Raw genomic sequence first — 18,922 nt, forward strand, 5'->3', positions numbered from 1 at the left:
GAAAGTGGAGTTGAGGCAGGAGATCAACTGTAATTGTATAGGGAATGGCAGAGCAGGCTCGAGGGGCCATATGGTCTACTCCTGTTCCAATTTCTTATGTTCTGACATCTAATGGATAGGTGTGTGCGTGTACGTACGTACGTACATGTACAATTTACACAAAGCCTTTACACAACATGGGATGGATTCTCAAAAGGGACATCGAAGTCACCCTAGACATCGCTGCTTTCAGGCAGGACCCAGACTGCAATAATTTGTCTGGTCAAAAAAATTGAGCCCAAATGCCAACCAATTTTGATCAATGCAAAACTCATACTGTTAGATTTTACATCATTATTGTGGTCAGATTTAGGGTTTCAGACCAACATTGCTGTTGACTTTGGCTGTTTTGCTGATGATTGGGTTTGGTCTTCCCTTTAATGAGTTGAGGTCAATGATGTTGACTTTAACTTGGGTTTTCAGCTTAATGAACTGGAGACTGGCTGGTCAAAGTGGATGAAGAATCTGACCTGATGCTAATTCTTTCTGAACATGTTCACGTCTCGCGTGTGAAATTTGAATTTTTTGGTTCCCTTTTCTAGGCACCACAGAACGGGTATGTCTGATCCAAGGGACGGTGGAAGCTCTGAATGCAGTGCACGATTTCATAGCGGAAAAGGTCCGAGAAATGCCACAGAATGTGGGCAAGTCTGAGCCAGTCAACATACTCCAACCTCAGACCAACGTGAACCCAGACCGCGTCAAGCAAGTTAGTTTTACACTTTTATTTTCATTCAGAGGGGACTAAAATCATACTACCGCCCAGGTCAAAATTTCCATCGGCATCAAAGAAGTCTGTCTGTGTACCCGCGCGCTAAGTGCGGTGAGGTAGACTGAAGTGGTGAGGGTGCGAGGTCTCAGCAGATCCTCTCCTGAAACTGGAGTTGAAGCAGATTAGGGGGGGCAGTGCAGAGAGAGTTTTATTCTGCATCTAACTCGTGGTGTACCTGAAACAGTCTAGAAAGAGTCTTGATCCTTAATCATGCCTGAAAACACTAGCATGGGGGAAAATATTCCATTCACCAGGAATTGGTTCCCCTCATTTTGGAAAGAAGATTAATCAGAGATCTTCCCTGGCCAGTCAGGATGGCAGCTATTCAACTGACTTGTGGGGTGGCCTATTTCTGAACAGGATGACTATCAGTTTATTTGCTCTTGGACCAGTATTTATTGCCCATCTCTAATTGCTCTTTGAGCAACAGAATTGCTAGCTGCACCATTTCAGAGGGCAGTTAAGAGTCAACCACATTGTTGTGGATCTGGAGTCACATGTAGGCCAGACCAGGTAAGGATGGCAGATTTCCTTCCCTAAAGGGCATGAGTGAACCAGATGGGTTTTATTCCAATCTGATAGGTCCATAATCACTACTAACGAGACTAGCATTCCACTGAATTTAAGTTCCCTCAGCTGCTTTAGTGGGATTTGAACTCATGTCCCCAGAGCATTATCCAGGCCTCTGGATTACTAGTCCAGTAACATTAATACTACCATAGCCCCAATTACATTGCTTCAAAATTAATCGCTTGGGTGAGGAAATCACACAATCACAGAATTGTTATGGTGCAGAAGGAGGCCATTTGGCCCATCGTGTCTGCACCGGCTCTCTGAGCATTTTAACTTAGTGCCAATCTCCTGCGTGTTCCCTGTAACCCCTGCACATTGTTTCTATTTAAATAATCATCCGATGCCCTCTTGAATGCCTCAGTTGAACCCGCCTCCACCACTCAATGTTTTATTAGCTGGTTTTCAGTGCATAGGAAGGAGGAAAGATGAATGGAGGATCAGGAATTCCGCAATTGGGAGTCCTTAGAAAGTGAGACAACTCTTTATTTCAACACACTGAAGATGCCAGGAACAGAGGGACAAGAGGGGGCATTCAGCCCCTCAAGCCTGTTCTGCCATTCAGCTAGATTATTGCTGATGTCAACATAATGCATTGATCTGTGTTCCCTGATACCCATTCCCAAGTGAAGTCTTGTTGATATCAATCTTGAACATTTCAAATATGGAGCAGGATAATAGTGCAGAAATGGTGCATTTGCAACTAAGGAAGGAGGAGAGAAAAAGGTCTTTTTTATTCTTTTATGGGATGTGGGTGTCAGACCACAAGGCTGGCAAACATTTGTTGCCCATCCCTAATTTCCCTGTGAGGAACAGAATGGCTAGCTGCCATTTCAGAGGGCAGTTTAGAGTCAACCACATTGCTAAAGTCTAGACTCATAGGTAGGCCAGACCAGGTAAGCACAGATTTCCTTCCCCAAAGAGCATTAGTGAACCAGGTGGGTTTTTTTTATTCATTCACAGGATGTGGGCATCACTATCTGGGCCAGCATTTATTACTCCCTAATTGCCCTTGTTCAGAGGGCATTTAAGAGTCAACCACATTATTGAGGACCTGGAGTCACATGTAGGGAAGGATATTAGTGAACCAGATGGGTTTTTACGACAATCGGCAACAGTTTCATGGTCATCATTAGACTTTTAATTCCAGATTTTTATTGGATTCAAATTTCACCAGCTGCCATGGTGGGATTCAAGCCCAGGTACCCTGAGAATTATCCTGGGTCCCTGGATTATCAGTCCAGTGATAATACAACTATGCCAATGCCTCCCCCTATAACAATTGATGATAGTTTCATGGCCACCATTACTGAGGCTAGCTTTCAATTCCAGATTTTTTATTAATTGTATTCAAATAGTTGTTTGGTAGTACAGAACTTGCAAATTGCTGAAAAAGGAGGCGTGCTATTAAAGCTTTTCGTCTTAAACTCATCAGGACAGCTACGCAAGAAATCACCATCAGTAATGGGGAAACAACAATTATACTGCATAAGAGAGTACTGACTGGTTGGCAAGTGGACTCTGGTGGAGGCACTGCCATGAAAATGCAGCACAGAACATGTAACTTGCCTAGCTTTGTTCAAATTCAAACCGGGCAGGTCGACTCTGACTAGTTAAGCCATTGGCCTGGGGAATGAGCCAGGGAATGACTGTTCCCGAAGCTTCTGATTAGTTGAAAAAGGCGCAAAGTGTGGACATGTCCCTTCTGTCTGCAAAGGACAGCACCCTGTGTATGAATATATGTGGCTCCTAGCAAGCAAAGTGAGCCACACTGTGGACCCAAGTTGTATAAATTGTTGTTCCCCCGTTACTGTTGGTAATTTCTTGCGATCTGTCCTGATGAGTGCAAGGTGAAAAGCTTAGCTAGCATGTCTCTTTCTTTCAACAATATTGATTTCAATTTCTACCAGCTACTGCTCTAGTCCCCAGAGCATTACCCTGGGCCTCTGGATTACTAGCCTAGCGACATGGTTCAGTACACCACAGTGTACTGAACCAAGTAGTGTCAATAAAACAGAGATTACATAAAATTTTATAACATAGGCACCCAACAGGTCTATACAGGTTTATCCTCCACATGAGCCTCCTCCCACCCACCCCCCCCCTCCCACCCAACACTTTTATCCCACCCTATCAACATGTTCTTTTATTTCTTTTTACCTCATTTGTTTATCTGGCTTTGCTTTAAATGCATCTATTCACTTCAGCCGCTCTACATAGTGGCGGGTTCCACGTTCCCACCACTCCCTGGGTAATGAAGTAAAGATGAAGTAGTTTACAATGGAGAGAAGGGTTGGAGGTTAAAGGTCAGAGGTGTCAAGTCCAAGATGTTAGGTTTGTTGAGTTATTCCTTTGACCTGACACTGAAAATACGCTCTGCCCTTTTCTGAGTTTCCATTGGTTTTTCACTAGGTTTTCAAAATTGGCCATTAACTCTGGACAATCGCACTGCAAGCAAACTGACATCCAAACACTGTAGCTCGGGGAACTGGTCAGCAAAAAGACCAGTGCCAGATTAGTTGCCAAGGCAACAACTTCTTGTAGACGAAGTCAATGAGGCAGTGTCTCACTTTCGTTTCCAATTAGTCAGATTCGGTTGAAGGTAAGTGAGGGATGGATGGAGAAGAGAGAAAACCCTCGAGGTAATCGTGAACCTTACGTCAAGGTCATAGCAGCACGGCAGGATGGCCAAGATTTATTCAGTTGCTGCTTGTTTTGATTTCCTGCTCTTGTTCTCTTGTCGCTCATTTTCCTCTCAAAGGTGTCACTTCCTCTGGACTGCAGGGTTTCCACTCAATCTCTAACCCCAGTCACACTAATTTGCACAGCAAGCTTCCCCACAACACCCCTTCCCACAGGAAGTGACCATTATCCTCACAGGAAGTGGTGGCTTCTCCTGTCAGTGAATGCAAATTGAACTTTTCCGATGAAACAGCCCTGCCTCATTTCCCTTCTGAGGAAGCATTTAGCTCGGAGATGTCCACAGAGATTTAGCCCTCTGCTGCTCAAAGCTTGAGTAAACTGCAAAATCCATCAGACACTTTATTTTCATCAGTGCTTTGATTCATCTAATTAACGGAGGTTGGAACCATCTGGATTCCTGTGATTGGGCGGATTCTTGGGTCAAAGTTGGTCCTGATGGTTTTCCTCGGAGTTGCTCTTAGAAGTGAGGCTCAGAAAGAGGCCGTCCAGCCCGACTGGTCTGTTCTGGTATTTATGTTCCACACAGAATCATAGAAATTTTACAGTGAAGGAGTCCATTTGGCCCTTTGTGTCTACACCGTCTTTCCCAATGACACTGACCACCACCCCACTGGCCAGCCCTCAACCATCAGATCCCCCGTCTGACCACCTGAATTCCCCCCATCCCAATTAACCACCCCACCTACTGACCACCCAAACCCCCCCGATCAACCACCCCCCATTGACCACCTGACCCTCACTCACCCAACCAACCACTGCTCCGACCAACCCCCACACCCCTGACCATCTGACCCCCACTCCGACCAACCAACCAACCCACCCCGCCCCCCTATCTTACTCACTTACCTGAGAAACCTACATTCTGCCTGGCTTCTGAAAGTGGCTGGACCTTTAAATTTACCTGCTTTACGGCAGCGAGTGCCATTAGAAAAAGGGGGCGTGTTTTCCTTACCTCTGACTCTGCAGCCCCTGACTGAAAGCCTCAGGAGCACACTGCCTTGCACAGCTCTCGCCCAGCCTGAGTCGGAAGGTCGGGTGAGAAAGGATCGGCTGGATTTCGAGGTAAGAAATTAGGGGCGGAGTGGCAATCCATGGAAGTTCAGGCCCAAACTCTGCGCCTATACTCTCTGCCCCTATTAATAAAGCCTAGAATACTGTATGCTTTATTAAGTGTTTTCTCAACCTGTCCTGCCATCTTCAATGACTTATGCACATATACACCCAGTTTTCCCTGCTCCTACATCCCTTTTAGAATTGTACCCTTTATTTTATATTGCCTCTCCATGTTCTTCCTACCAAAATGAATCACTTCACATTTCTCCGTGTTGAACTTCATCTGTCACCTGTCCACCCATTCTACCAACTTGTCTCCGTTCATTTGAAGTTCCATCCTCCTCACAATTCACAATGCTTCCAGGTTTTGTATCATCAGCAAATTTTGAAATTGTGTCCTGTACATCAAGGTCTAGATCATTAATATATATCAGGAAAAGCAATGGTCCCAATACTGACCCCTGGGAAATCCATGTCCATTAACACTACTCTCTGTTTCCAGTTGCTTATCCAATTGCGTATCCATGTTACTACTGTCCCTTTTATTCCATGAGCTATAACTTTGCTCACAGGCCTGCTGTGTGACACTGTATCAAATGCCAAACAAACCTCCTCCCAGCCATTTAACTCTTATCAACGTAATTTTCTATTCCTTTCCCCTTCATGTTTATCCAGTTTTTCATTAAATGCATCTATATTATTCCCCTCTTCTTTATTCTTTCATGGCGCATGGGTATCGCTAGCAAGGCCAGCATTTGTTGCCCATCCTTAATTGCCCTTGAACCAAGTGGCTTCCTATGCCATTTCAGAGGGCAGTTAAGAGTCAACCCCATTTCTGTGGGTTTGGAGTCACGTGTAGGCCAGACCATCATCTCTCCATAAACTACTCCCTAAAGTCTCAAGTTCCAGAGTCTTAACCAATCCCTAGTTTAAAAACTCAAATGGGAGGTCATAAATCTAAGATAGTCAGTAATAAATCTGATGAGGAATTCAGGAGAAACTTATTTACCCAGAGAGTGGTTAGAATGTGGAACTTGCTACCACGGAGAGAAGCTGAAGTGAATAGTATAGATGCATTTAAGGGGAAGCCTGATAAACACACAAGGGTGAAGGGAATAGGAGGTATGATGGTAGGGTGAGATGAAGAGGGATGGAAATGAGGCTCACACGGAGCATAAACACCAGCATGGAGCAGTTGGGCCAATTGACCTATTTCTGTGCTGTAAAATTCTACATGAAGTTCACTGTTGAGAGCTGAGGTATCTGAATCTGAGATTCAACATAGGCCTAACTGAGGAAGGGTGCAAACTCCTCCAGCCTTCTACGGACTGCTCTCCTGAGCTCCATGTTGTATATTTTATATGTTCTGGAGCAATGTAGCTTTGACACTAATTTCGAAGTATACAACAGGTTTATTTATAAGAGTTTTAAAGTCACAAAATGTCTGCACTCATGCTCACAGCTCAGCTTCTAGTAGCTTCTGTGGTGTCTGTTTACTTTGCTCTGAATCCCCGCTCAAGCTTAACAAATCAAGCACAGTAAGCATAGATCGGTTACCAGACTCTCATTCTCAAACACAAACCAATTAAACCATTGAACACAACACTCAACAAGCCATAACTCCCTCAGAGCATCCCATCCCACACCAGGACATGTCACTCCCATCCATTATGAGCTCAGCCCCCTCTCTATGCACCAGCGAATTGAATTCAAGATCCTCACCCTACCTTCAGTTCGTACTATGACCTTGTGCTTCATCCTAGCCTATGATCACCTCCAGGCACGTGTCTGTCCAGGCACCATTTACTCTTCCAGTGCCATGATTCCTACTCCACCGCCATTCATGCTCAAGCAGCCATGCTGATGTGCCTCTGAAGCCTTTCCCCACCCCACCCCTCGCTTGACCCTCCCGCTCACTCCCTATTTGCAAAAGCCTCCTAACAAACTCCTAACTGCAGCCCCTCCACCTCATCCCTAGCCTCCTGATTATCATCTTCTTTTCCCCTCAGCCTTCCCTCTTCTTGTCCATCTTGTACATCACTCAGGGACGTCTTTCAACAACACAGGATTATAGAATGGTTGCAGCACAGGAAGCCATTCAGCCTGTCGTGTGTCTGTGCCAGCTTTTGTAAGACCAACTTGGCTAGTCTCGCTTCCCTGCAAGCTTTTCTTCGGAATTAATTATCCAATTCTCTTTTGAAAGCCTCGAATTGAATCTACCTCCACCATCCTCTCAGGCAGTGCATTCCAGGTCCCAGCCACGTGCTGCCTAAATAACGCTTTTCCTCACGGGCTGAGCAACAGGGAGGGTGATGGGCAAACAGGGTGTGGCTAGGGGTGCAGGCAGCAGTTGGTGGGTTACGGAGGGTGGAGAAGGCTTGAGGCTGGCCAGGAATAGCCATGTCCGGAGGTGACAAAAGCACCGGTGGGTTGGGGCCTGTAGTGCTGGACTCCCTCTGGGTGGGAATGACCACGGGTTCAGTGAAAGGAGTGGGTTCTGGGAAGATTTTTAAAGGCGGAGGGGGAGGCGGAGATGGAGGCGTTTTACAGAGGGAATACCAAAGACTGGGAGCTGTTAATGTTGGAATCATGCTGCAATGGAGCGCATGCTTTAGGTTTGTAATTGAAAGCAGCCGCCACCATTTGGGGAAAAGTTAGGGAATTATTGCAAGTGTAAGGAAACCCTCCTTATGGAGGAGGGAGGCAACGGAGTAGTGGTATTATTGTTGGATTGGCAATCCAGAGACCCAGGGTAATACTCTGGTAACCTGGGTTCAAATCCCACCATGGCAGACAGTGGGGTGTTAAATTAAGTGGACAGCTTAAATGCATTCAATATAAAAATCAATCCACACTGGGTGTAGGGGGAAAGAAGAGGAATCTGTGCCTTTATTCTTTAGCCTTGGGAATAAACCTGGATTGAGAAAAAGACAGGCTTCAGATTCATTATTTCCTCAATGTATGAACAGTGACTTTAACAAGACCGGGCAGCTGAAAATATGGGCCAAGGTTGGGGCAGAGGGAGGTGCTGTTTAAATGAGATAATGTGAAATCTTTCTGTCTTGTAAACTCTCTTCCCTTTTGTGCTAATGTTCTGTGCACTGCAGTAAAAGCACAATACAGCTAGGACAAACACTGAACTCACCTGCATATTAAGGTTGGATTCTGGCAATGCAAAAGGCAGTTGTCGTTATCTTTCCTTGGAGATCTGCGGTGTCATTTTTGCTTTCCTCTTAATTATGAGCGTTGCAAGCAATCTGCCAGAGGAAATTGAACGCGCCCGAGACAGGTTTGCTGATGAACGTGTCCCCCGCCCCCCACCCCGTCCCCGTGCACCCCCCCCCCCACCACCCCCTCCACCCCCTCCACCCCCCACTCCCCACTGCAGATGCTGCATTGTACCTCCGACAATCATTCATGCCTAGGTCACCCAGGTCACTCGCCAGCTATCGATCCAATTAGAGAAGCTTGCACCAGCAGCCGATGGAGGGCCTGCAGTGTTCTTTAAGAAACCTTCTGTGGATTCCGCCCCCTGTCATCTGCAATAAAGCAGATTCTCCATCATTGTGTCCTCTCAGGCAGCAGCAGCTTCGCAGAGTGGACACCAGTCACCCAGCTTCCTCATGCACCCATTTCATTTCCTGCATCTTTCTCCTATTAATCATCTCAACAATAACCTGCATTTATAGAATGCCTTTGTAATTTATCTGTTTCAAGGTTAATTAGGGATGTGTGCAATTTTGGTTCCCTCACCTAAGGAAGGACATACTTCCCCTAAAGTGAATATAACGAACGTTCACTAGACTTATGCCAGAGATGAGGGGATTGTCCCATGAGGAGAGATCGAGTAGACAAGGCCCATTTACTCAGCAGTTTAGAAAAATGGGAGGTGATCTAATTGAAATATATAAAATCCTTAAAAGTGTTTGACAGGTTAGATGCTGAGTGGTTGTTTCCTTCAAGAACATGGGGGCAGAATCTCAGGATAAGGGGGTCAGCCATTTTGGACTGAGATGAGGAGAAATTTCTTCACTCAGTGGGTTGTGAATCTATGGAATTCTCTATCCCAGAGAGCTGTGGGTGCTCAGTCATTTTGTATATTCAAGGTTGAGACGGATAGTTTTTTGAGTATTAAGGCAATTAAGGGATATGGGGATAGTGTGGGAAGGTGGAGTTGAGGTACATCATCAGCCATGATCTTATTGCATGGCAACCCAGGCTCCAAGGGCTGAGTGGCCTACTCCAGTTGCTGGTTCTTATGTTTATATTCTTTTGCTGGTCTTGTCAGGGATGTCCACATCTCATAAACATATTAAAAAGGAAACAATCCCAAGACGTTTCCAGACAAAATCTGACACTGAGCCATGTAATGAGAGATTAGGACAAGTGACCAAAAGCTTGCTCAAAGCAATAGACTTTAAAGGAGCATTGTAAAGGTGGAGCATTTTAGTGAGGGAATTATAGAACTTGGGGCCTGAATGGCTATCCATGGTGAGTGGAGAAAATCATGGGGGATGGAAGAAGCCCGAATTGGAAGAGGGTAGAGATTTTGAAGGATTGGAGGAGGTTATGGAAATGCAGGGGAATAAGTCCATGGAGGGATTTGATCACAATAATGAGGATGGGTGAACGGGACTTGGTGCAAGTTCCGATACGGCCAGCAGAGTTTTGGAGGAGCTCAATTTCATGGAGGGTGGAATGGTGGGTAAAAGCCTGGGAGAACACTGGAAATAGCCAGGTCTGGAGACAACAAAGGCATGGAGAGAGGAGTTCAGGAACAGTTGAATTCCTTTCTTCAGCTCATGGTGCTGACACCTGCTGGTGATACAGAACCTCATCCGAGTGGCCTCATTTCATGCATAAAGCCAGGCAGAGTGGTGGTGGGCTGTTCAGCTATGGAAGCCATCAGTGGTCATTTTTTTTTTTACATTGCTTTATTTATTATGGGCATCGCTGGCAAGACCAGCATTGATTGCCCTTCCCTAATTGCCCTCGAGGTGGTGATGGTGAGGCACCTTCTTGAACCGCTGCTGTCCCATGTGGTGTAGGAACACCCACAGGGCTGACAGGAAGGGAGTTCTAAGTTTTTGACCCAGCAACAGTAAAGGAACTGCAGCATAGTTCCAAATCAGGATGGTGTATGGCTTGCAGAGAAATCTCTGTTGCTGGTGGTCTGCATCTGCTGCTCTTGTTTTTCTAGATGGTAGAGGTTGTGGGTTTGGAAGGTGCTGTCGAAGGAGGCTTGACGAGTTGCTGCTGTGCATCTTGTAGATGGTGCACACTGCTGTGACGGTGGAGCAGGAAGTGAATGTTGAAGGTTGTGGATGAGGTGAATGTTTAAGGTGATGGATGGGGTGCCAATCAAGCGAGCTGCTTTGTCCTGGATGCTGTCGAGCTTCTTGAGCGTTGTTGGAGCCACATTCATCCAGCCAAATGGAGAGTATTCCAGTGCACTGCTGACTTGTGCTTTGTAGATAGTGGACAGGCTTTGGAGATTCGGGAGGCAGGTTTTCCAGCCTTTGACTTTGTCTTATAGCCACAGTGTCTGCACCCAATGGCTGCATGAGCATGGGTACTGAACAGAGATTGAGAGCGAGATCCCTGATGGATGTCCTTCCTCCCAGTCCCCTTTTCCCTTTAGACTCCCATCCCAGCCCATACAAGAGAAATTTCACAAAATCAAACTCATGGGGCATCTCTTGTTAAAATCCTTGGGAAAATATGAAAAATATTCACACTGGGCCAATTTAAATGACAAGTACGTTTTCTTCCCAACCCTCTTCTCTGATATCCTTTTCCTCTTTTTTTCTATGTTCTCGCCATTCTCTTCATGTCCTATCCATCTATGGGATCACACATGTTTTCTCGTGCTCTCTGTCAGCTGGAGAGTCTGGGGACAGCTATGGAAGCCAGGTTATTCCAACAGTCATTACGACAGTGAAAGCCCTCTATCAGTTCAATAGAGGGTTTTTGTGGTTGCTCTGAATGCTAGGTAGTATCACCTCCACAGAGACACAACAAATAAATCTGAGCTGTTCTAATCTAACCAGTGGGCTTCCTGGTCTGCATGGCCTCACTGTCTAGTAACTTTGAGGCTGGAGGGCATGGGGAAACATAAGGTTGGATTTTCCTGAAGCCATATTTGGAGGGTATTGGGAATGGGGAATTGAGGAAAATGGGGTGGGGGAGAAAATGGAGGCACAGGGGGCTCACCTGAATCCTCTTTCTTCCCCTGAAAGACAGACTTGGATTTTTATACCACTTTCATGACCTCAGGATGTCCCAAAGCATTTTACAGCCAATGAAATACTTCTGGAGTATTGTAGGAAATGCAGCAGCCAATATGTGCACAGCAAACTCCCACAAACAGCAATGTGATAATGATCGGATCATCTGTTTTTGGTGACATTGAGGGATAAATGTTGGACCAGTAGACCAGGGAGAACCCCCATGTTCCTCTCCTGAGAGAATAGATGAGGTACTGGCTTAACGTAGAAACCGCAAAAGACAGCAGCTCTGACAGTACCGCTACTCCCAAGTGACTTTTTAGTGGCCAGGAACAAGGGGGATGGAGTACAAAAGAAGGGAAGTCTTGCTACAACGTACAGGGCATTGGCGAGACCACATCTGGAGTACGGTGTAGTTTTGCTCTCCTTACACAAGGAGCCACATACTTGCATTTGAAGCAGTTCAAAGAAGGTTCGCTGGGTTCATTCCTGGGATGAATGAGTTTGTCTTATGAGGAAAGGTTGGGCCTATACTCATTGGAGTTTAGAAGAATGAAAGGTGACCTTATTGAAACATATAAGTTCCTGAGGGGGCTTGACAGGGTGGATGCTGAGCGGATGTTGACTGGCCCTACTCCACCCATTTTCGCTTGCCACCAGCCACCACAAAAAAAATCAGAATTAATAGGGACTTTCTCCACAGCAACACCTCAGCCAGAGTCAACTTGTTAACCAATCAGCACACTTTTTTTTTTTTACTGTAGTATAAACTGGAGTGAGTGTTTGAAATTTGGTCTTCTTGCATTTGACCTGATGGGAACTTATAGAACGATAAATACTACATGTAATAAATTTATGTGCATTAATTTTGTATTAAATATCATTAGCAAATCATTAATTCATGCCAGAAACAAAACATTTTCACATTATGAACATTAATACTACAAGGGAACACATTTATTTAAAACATTCCAAATGTATTATAAAATCATCACAATCTTCTTCTGAGAAACTAATACTTATCTGGCTATTAATCAAAGAAAATCAACAGTGACGTATAAAACTATGTTAACAAACCCATGTTGTTGCTCACACTTATGACAACTCGTGCCAGGCACACGAAAGCCAATCTGGTTGTGCGACTTCCCGTGAGTTGTGGGGATGAGAGTTCAGGCCTGTTCTCTCATGTGGCCTCAGCTGTGGCATTGCACATCCACACCTTGGATTTTTGACCAGTCCTTGGGCCATCTGGAGGGTCCTGACTAACCACCAGTGGTCTGCAGAACACACTTTCAGAACCGCTGCTCTACACCACCAACATCTGAAGGGTAACACAGAGGGTTTATTCCATGAGATCTCTGAGCTCCTTTAATTCTGACCTCTTGTGTATCCCCAGTTTTACTCATCCATCTGCAGGTGGCCTTGCCTTCAACTGGCTTGACCTCAAGCTCTGGAATTCTCGCTCTGCCTCTCTACCTGTCTCTCCTCCTTTAAGGTGCTCCTTAAAACCGAAATCTTTGACCAAGCTTTTGGTCATTGACCTAATACCCCTTATGTGGCCTGGTGTCTTACTTTATTTGATAAAGCCCCTATGAAACTCTTTGGAATGTTTCATTATCTTAAAGGCACCATGTAGGGGGAAGATGGTGACGTAGAGGTAATATCACTAGACCAGAGGCCCAGGCTAGTGCTCTGGGGACATGGGTTCAAATCCCACCACAGCAGCTGGTAGAATTTAAATTCAATTGATAAAAACCTGGAATTGAAAGCTTGTCTCAGTTATGGTGGCCATGAAACTATCATCTATTGTTGTTAAAAACCCATCTGATTCACTAATATCCTCCAGGGGAGGAAATCTGCTGTCTTTACCCGGTCTGGCCTACATGTGACTCCAGACCCACAGCAATGTGGTTGACTCTTAACTGGCCTAGCAAGCCACTCAGTTCAAGGGCAATTAGGGATAGGCAACAAATGCCAGCAATGCCCACATCCCATGAAGGAATATAAAAAAGATAAATAAATATGAGTTGTTGTGGAAGAGCACGCTCATAGTATGCCAGTACAGCTTTTATCCACAGACAGAGGGGGAACTGACATTGTGATGTCCCTTCGTGAGGCTCCCACTGACTCCAGGAAAGTGGGCCAGCATGGGATACAGATGCCATACGTTCCTGGAAGGAGGAAAAGGCTCTCGGCCCTAGTGGCTAATTGAAAGATCAGTTGTTCTACAAAGGGGCCATCTTTCACCACCCCCTTTGCTGCTAGCATCAACGCTTCCTCATCACAAACTTTTACAATAGTACTGGCCCTGCATCCGTTTTTGTGAGCAGAGAGCTATATTTAGGAGCTGGGTGCTGCATCTTGGCCTCTGGGAATAATGCAGAGGCCTGTAGGCTCTGGATTTTGGTTGGCAGCCAGCTTTGAGGAACAAGAACAGGAGTTGTTTTGAAAAGTGATAAGGCCAACCCAACAGTGTCTGATCTTATCTAACCCGGTCTGAGACTTCGAAACCAAAGAGCTGTTTACACAGGCCTTTGTGAACTGATAAAGGTCTAAATTAATGACCACAGATGTTTTTCTGTGTGTGCGACAGTCCGTGCTTTCTATCTCCTCAAGGACACACAGCTCCAAGGAGATGATGCTGCAGGAAGCTGATATATATATTTAAAAAAACGACGTAATCTTTAGAAAAACTTCAATCAAACTTCGGAACCTCCTGTTAACCCCTTCTCACCCAAACACTTCTCATGTCGGTCCATGTATCTTATTGCTTTTATCCTGACACGTGCCAGGGCCAAATTCTATAAGAGTCAGTTTCCTTACTCCATCTGACAACAGGAACAGATGTGCTGGTTCATCCGCAGAGCAAAACTGGCTCCGGAGATCACATTTGACCCTGATTAACGTGGTAGTATGACGCAGTGAATAGCACTTCCACCTTTGAATCAGAAGGTTGTGGGTTCAAGTCACACCTGCAGAGACTTCAGCCAATGCTGATACTCTCAGTGTAATATACTGAGGGTGTGCTGCACTGTTGGGAGGGGCCATCTTTCAGATAAGACATTTAACCAGGGCCTGGTATGGTACCTCATGGGCGTTAAAAATCTCGCAGAGCTATCTCAAAGAAGAACAGTGGAGTTCTCCTTGGTGTCCTGGCAAATATTTATCCCTCAATCCTCATCACTAGAAACAGACAAACTGATCATTATCTGATTGTCATTTGTGGGATCTTGCTGTGTGCGAGTTGGCTGCCACTTTTCATACATGACAACAGGCACAGCACTTCAAACAGTACTTCACTGGCTGTAACGCAGGGATGTTCTGAGGCTGTGAAAGGTGCTATATAAATGCAAGTGTTCCCTTCTCTTTTACTTCTTGTAAGAAGCGACTCTGTCCCTGCCGGAATGAAACCCAGCTCTCAGTTGAATGAATTTAACGAATCAGTATTCATAGCACCAGCCTATTACAGAGCTCCACAATTCCAAGGAAAAGACCTAGGGCAGGATTTTCCAGCCACTCCCACCGGCGGGATCCCACCGAAGTCAACGACCTGCTGCATCCACTGCGGGGAACCCACCACCGGAAAATCCTGGCCCTAGTTCTGCCTGTGCATAGCATGTAAATGTGACCCCCATTCCCTCTGAAACCTACCCTGTTGAAATGATTGGTCACCGTACAACGCAGCATCACTTCGTTGTTTTGTGAGGCTTGGATCTCATCAGCCCTTCTCCAAAGTACAGCGACTCGGCTTGATGGGCCTGTCCCAGTTTGAACTGCCGATCAATCTCATGCACCCTTTCCAAAGCCTTCATATACCCATACCATGTGAGGGGGCCCGAAACTGGGCACAGTTTTCTCACTGAGGCTCAAACGCTGATTTTTTTTTCTGTTCTTTCATGGGATGCAGGTGTTTCTGGCAAGGCCAGCATTTGTTGCCCATCCCTAGTTGTCCTCGAACTAAGCAACTTGCTTTGCCATTGCAGAGGGAGTCACATGTAGGCCAGAGAGGGTCACATGTAGGCTAGACAAGGTAAAGACGGCAGATTTCCTTCCCTAAAGGGACCTTAGAGAACCAGATGGGTTTTTACAACAATCTGACCATTGCTGAGACTAGCTTTATATTCCAGATTTATTAATTGAATTTAAATTCCACCAGCTGCCATGGTGGGATTTGAACCCAGGGCATTAGTCTGGGCCTCTGGATTACTAGCCCAGTGACATTACGACTAAGCCACCAGCATCTTCCCCTTAGAGAGCTGTTCTGGATCCTGAGGGATGATGACAGAGTAAATAAGGAGAAACTGTTTCCACTGGCAGAAGGCTCGGTAAGAACAGGACCCAGATTCAAGTGAATCAACAAAAGAACTAACGAGGATAATTTGTTATTTTACATAGGAAGTTATGATGATCTGGAATGTACTGCTTGATAGGTAGGACTGCCAACATTCCCAGAATGGCTGGGAGTCTAAAGGAATCGGCATCAATCTCCTGGTTGTCAAAGAAAGCAATCCGGAAAATTTTCAAAACGATATTTTAAACAAATCAGTCCCATAATTCATCGTCAGCAGCCACCGAGAAGGGGAAGAAACTACAACTCCCATAGTGAGGCACTGCCACACGGTGACATCGCGTCTAGCACAGAGCCACCCAAACAAATTCAAACCTTAAACGGAAAAAAATCCAGGACGACTCTGATTGGCTGGGATTTTAGCAGGTGTGATGGGATTTTAATTTCATTGTGGGATCGGGCATGAGCAGTGAGCGTTAGTCTGAGTGTGATCGGCGCAAGCGGGGATTTGAATCACTTCATTTCATTAAAAACACAGATGGAAAGAGAGAGAAAGAAAGTTATTTTCTCCTCAGTTTTTGCAGCTTTACTATCCCTGTTTGAAACCATGGCGTCAGATCTTGCATCGAGCCCCTTCAGAGTGAGTAAAGCTTTTTTTTCCCTCTAATCTAATCGCTATTCACTCTCACTGCAAATTCGTCCCGTTTGCCTAATTAAAGTTGGTTTGTTTTCCTCTTTCACGCTCCCTCAGGGTCCACTCGAGCCACCCTACCGGCTTTCTGTGATGTCACTTCAGCCAACCAGAGTATGTCCAGCCAGAGTTGGTGACCCTACTGAAAGGGCGGTGGAAGCAGATTCAATAATAACTTTCAAAAGGAGATACTTAAAAAGGCTATGAGGAAAGAACAGGAAGTGGACCTAATTTATCAGCTTGTTCAAAGAGCTGGCATGGGCTGGATGGAATGAATGGCCCTCTGTGCTGAAAGATTCAATGATGTTTGGCTGGGTAGACTGCTGGTAGAGCAGAAACCCATTTTTCCATTAAGTCTATGTTTTATGAAGTGGGGCCATGAATTATTAAGGTTCTCGATTAGCAAAGCTAACATCAGAACACAGGGCTGTCCTTGTCTGACAGTAATGCACCCGTGCTATCAGGGCCTTCCCTAAGGGTCATTACCCAAACTGGGAGCTGAAAGCTCAGTTTGTTCACTGTCCGCACGTGTGTGTAAAGAATGGCCCTTGTGTGGGGTTCTAGAGTGTAAAAAAGAGCCAGAAATGTTCCCCAACAAGAGGGGGGATTAAAAGGTAAGAGAAATGGCAGTCTTTCTGCGGCACTACCCAATGACAATTGAAAAGCAGGGAAGTTGTGCTAAATCTGTATCGAACCTTGGTTAGACCACCAAGGTCTAAGTATTATGTCCAGTTCTGGTCACCATATTATAAAAGGGATATGGAGGCACTGGTGAGGGTACAGAGAAGATTTACAAGGATGATATCAGAAATGTGGACGTATACATATAGGAACAAAGGAGGACTAGGCCATTCAGCCCATTGAGTCTGCTCCACCATTCAATATGATCATGGCTGATCACCCACATCAACGCCTTTTCCCCAAACTATCCCTATATCCCTTTATGTCATTAGAACCATAGAACACTACAGCACAGAAAACAGGCCATTCGGCCCTTCTAGTCTGTGCCGAAATATTATTTCGCTAGTCCCATTGACCTGCACCTAGTCCATAACCCTCCAGACCTCTCCCATCCATCTATCTAATTTATTCTTAAAACTTAAGAGTGAGCCCGCATTTACCACGTCAGATGGTAGCTCGTTCCACACTCTCACCACTCTCTGAGTGAAGAAGTTCCCCCTAAACCTTTCTCCTTTCACCCTAAAGCCATGTCCTCTCATGTTTATTTCTCCTAATCTAAGTGGAAAGAGCCTACTTGCATTTACTCTGTCTATACCCCTCATAATTTTGTAAACTTCTTTCATATCTCCCCTCATTCTTCTATGCTCCAAGGAATAAAGTCCTAACCTGTTTAATTTTTCCCTGTAACTCAACTCCTTAAAACCCAGCAACATCCTAGTAAATCTTCTCTGCACTCTCTCAATCTTACTGATATCCTTGGTATATAGAAATCTGTCAATCTTGCTTTAAACATACACAATGATTGAGCTTCCACAGCCCTCTCGGGTACAGAATTCCAAAGATTCACAACCCTGAGTAAAAAAATTTGCCTCATCTCAGTCCTAAGTGGCTTCTCCCTTATTTTAAAATTATGTTCCCTGGTTCTAGACTCCTCAGCCAGAGGAAACATCTTACCTGCATCTACCCTGTCTATCCCTTTAAGTGTTTTGTAGGTTTCAATGAGATTACCTCTCATTCTTCAAAACTCTGGAGAATACAGGCCCAGTTTCCCCATTCTGTCTTCATAGGACAGTCCCACCATCCCAGGAACACGTCTGGTGAAGCTTTGCTGCACTCCCTCTATGACAGTAGTATCCTTCCTAAGGTAAGGGGATCAAAGCTGCACATGGTACTCCAGGTGCGATCTAACCAAGGTTCTATATAATTGAAGCAAGGCTTTCCTACTCCTGTACTCAAATCATCTTGCGTTAAAGGCTTAAAGGCCAGCATGCCATTTGCCTTCCGAATTGCTTGCAGAATAGGATCGACAGGCTGGGTCTCTTTTCTCTTGAAAAATGAAAGCAGAGGGGTGACCTAATAAAGGTCTTTAAAATTCTGAACGGTTTTGATAGAATGGACACAGAGAGAATGTTTCCTCTAGTGGGGAAGAGCAACTAGAGGCCATCAATATAAGATAGGGAATTCAGAAGAAACTTCTTTATTCAAAGAGAGGTGAGAATGTGGAACTCGCTTCCCACAGGGAGTGGTTGAAGTGAATAGTGTAGATACATTTAAGGGGAAACTAGGCAAGCATATGAGGGAGAAGGGAGTCGAGAGTTACGATGATATATTTGGATCAGGAAAGATGGGAGGAGGCTTGAGTGGAGCAATAATACCAGAATTGACTGGTTGGGCCAAATGGCCTGTTTCTGTGCTGCATATCCTTTGTGATCCTATATACTCTCAGCCCTGGAGCAAGGATGAGGCCTCTCGTTCCAATCTGTGTCTTTAAGGACACCGCTGTGACCAAGCTACTTCTCAAGTGTGGTGGTGAATCACATGGCTCTAACTGCTTATAAATTCCAAGCTGTGGATTAATTAGTGTCATTCTCTTTTTTAAAATTGGAAGGTTTTTTTTG

General features: G+C 45.2%; 1 protein-coding gene across 1 annotated transcript in view; it reads left to right on the forward strand.

The window, feature by feature from the left end:
* The window catches only part of LOC121272654 (RNA-binding protein Nova-1-like), a 178,118-nt gene that overhangs the window by 133,313 nt on the left and 25,883 nt on the right, over positions 1 to 18,922 (forward strand). The window contains exon 3 of the mRNA XM_041179355.1: positions 582 to 748. Coding sequence (XP_041035289.1) covers positions 582 to 748 — 167 coding nt within the window. The remainder of the gene's footprint in view (positions 1 to 581; positions 749 to 18,922) is intronic.

Source organism: Carcharodon carcharias, chromosome 34, assembly GCF_017639515.1.
Source record: "Carcharodon carcharias isolate sCarCar2 chromosome 34, sCarCar2.pri, whole genome shotgun sequence".
NCBI classification, from domain to species: Eukaryota; Metazoa; Chordata; class Chondrichthyes; order Lamniformes; family Lamnidae; genus Carcharodon; species Carcharodon carcharias.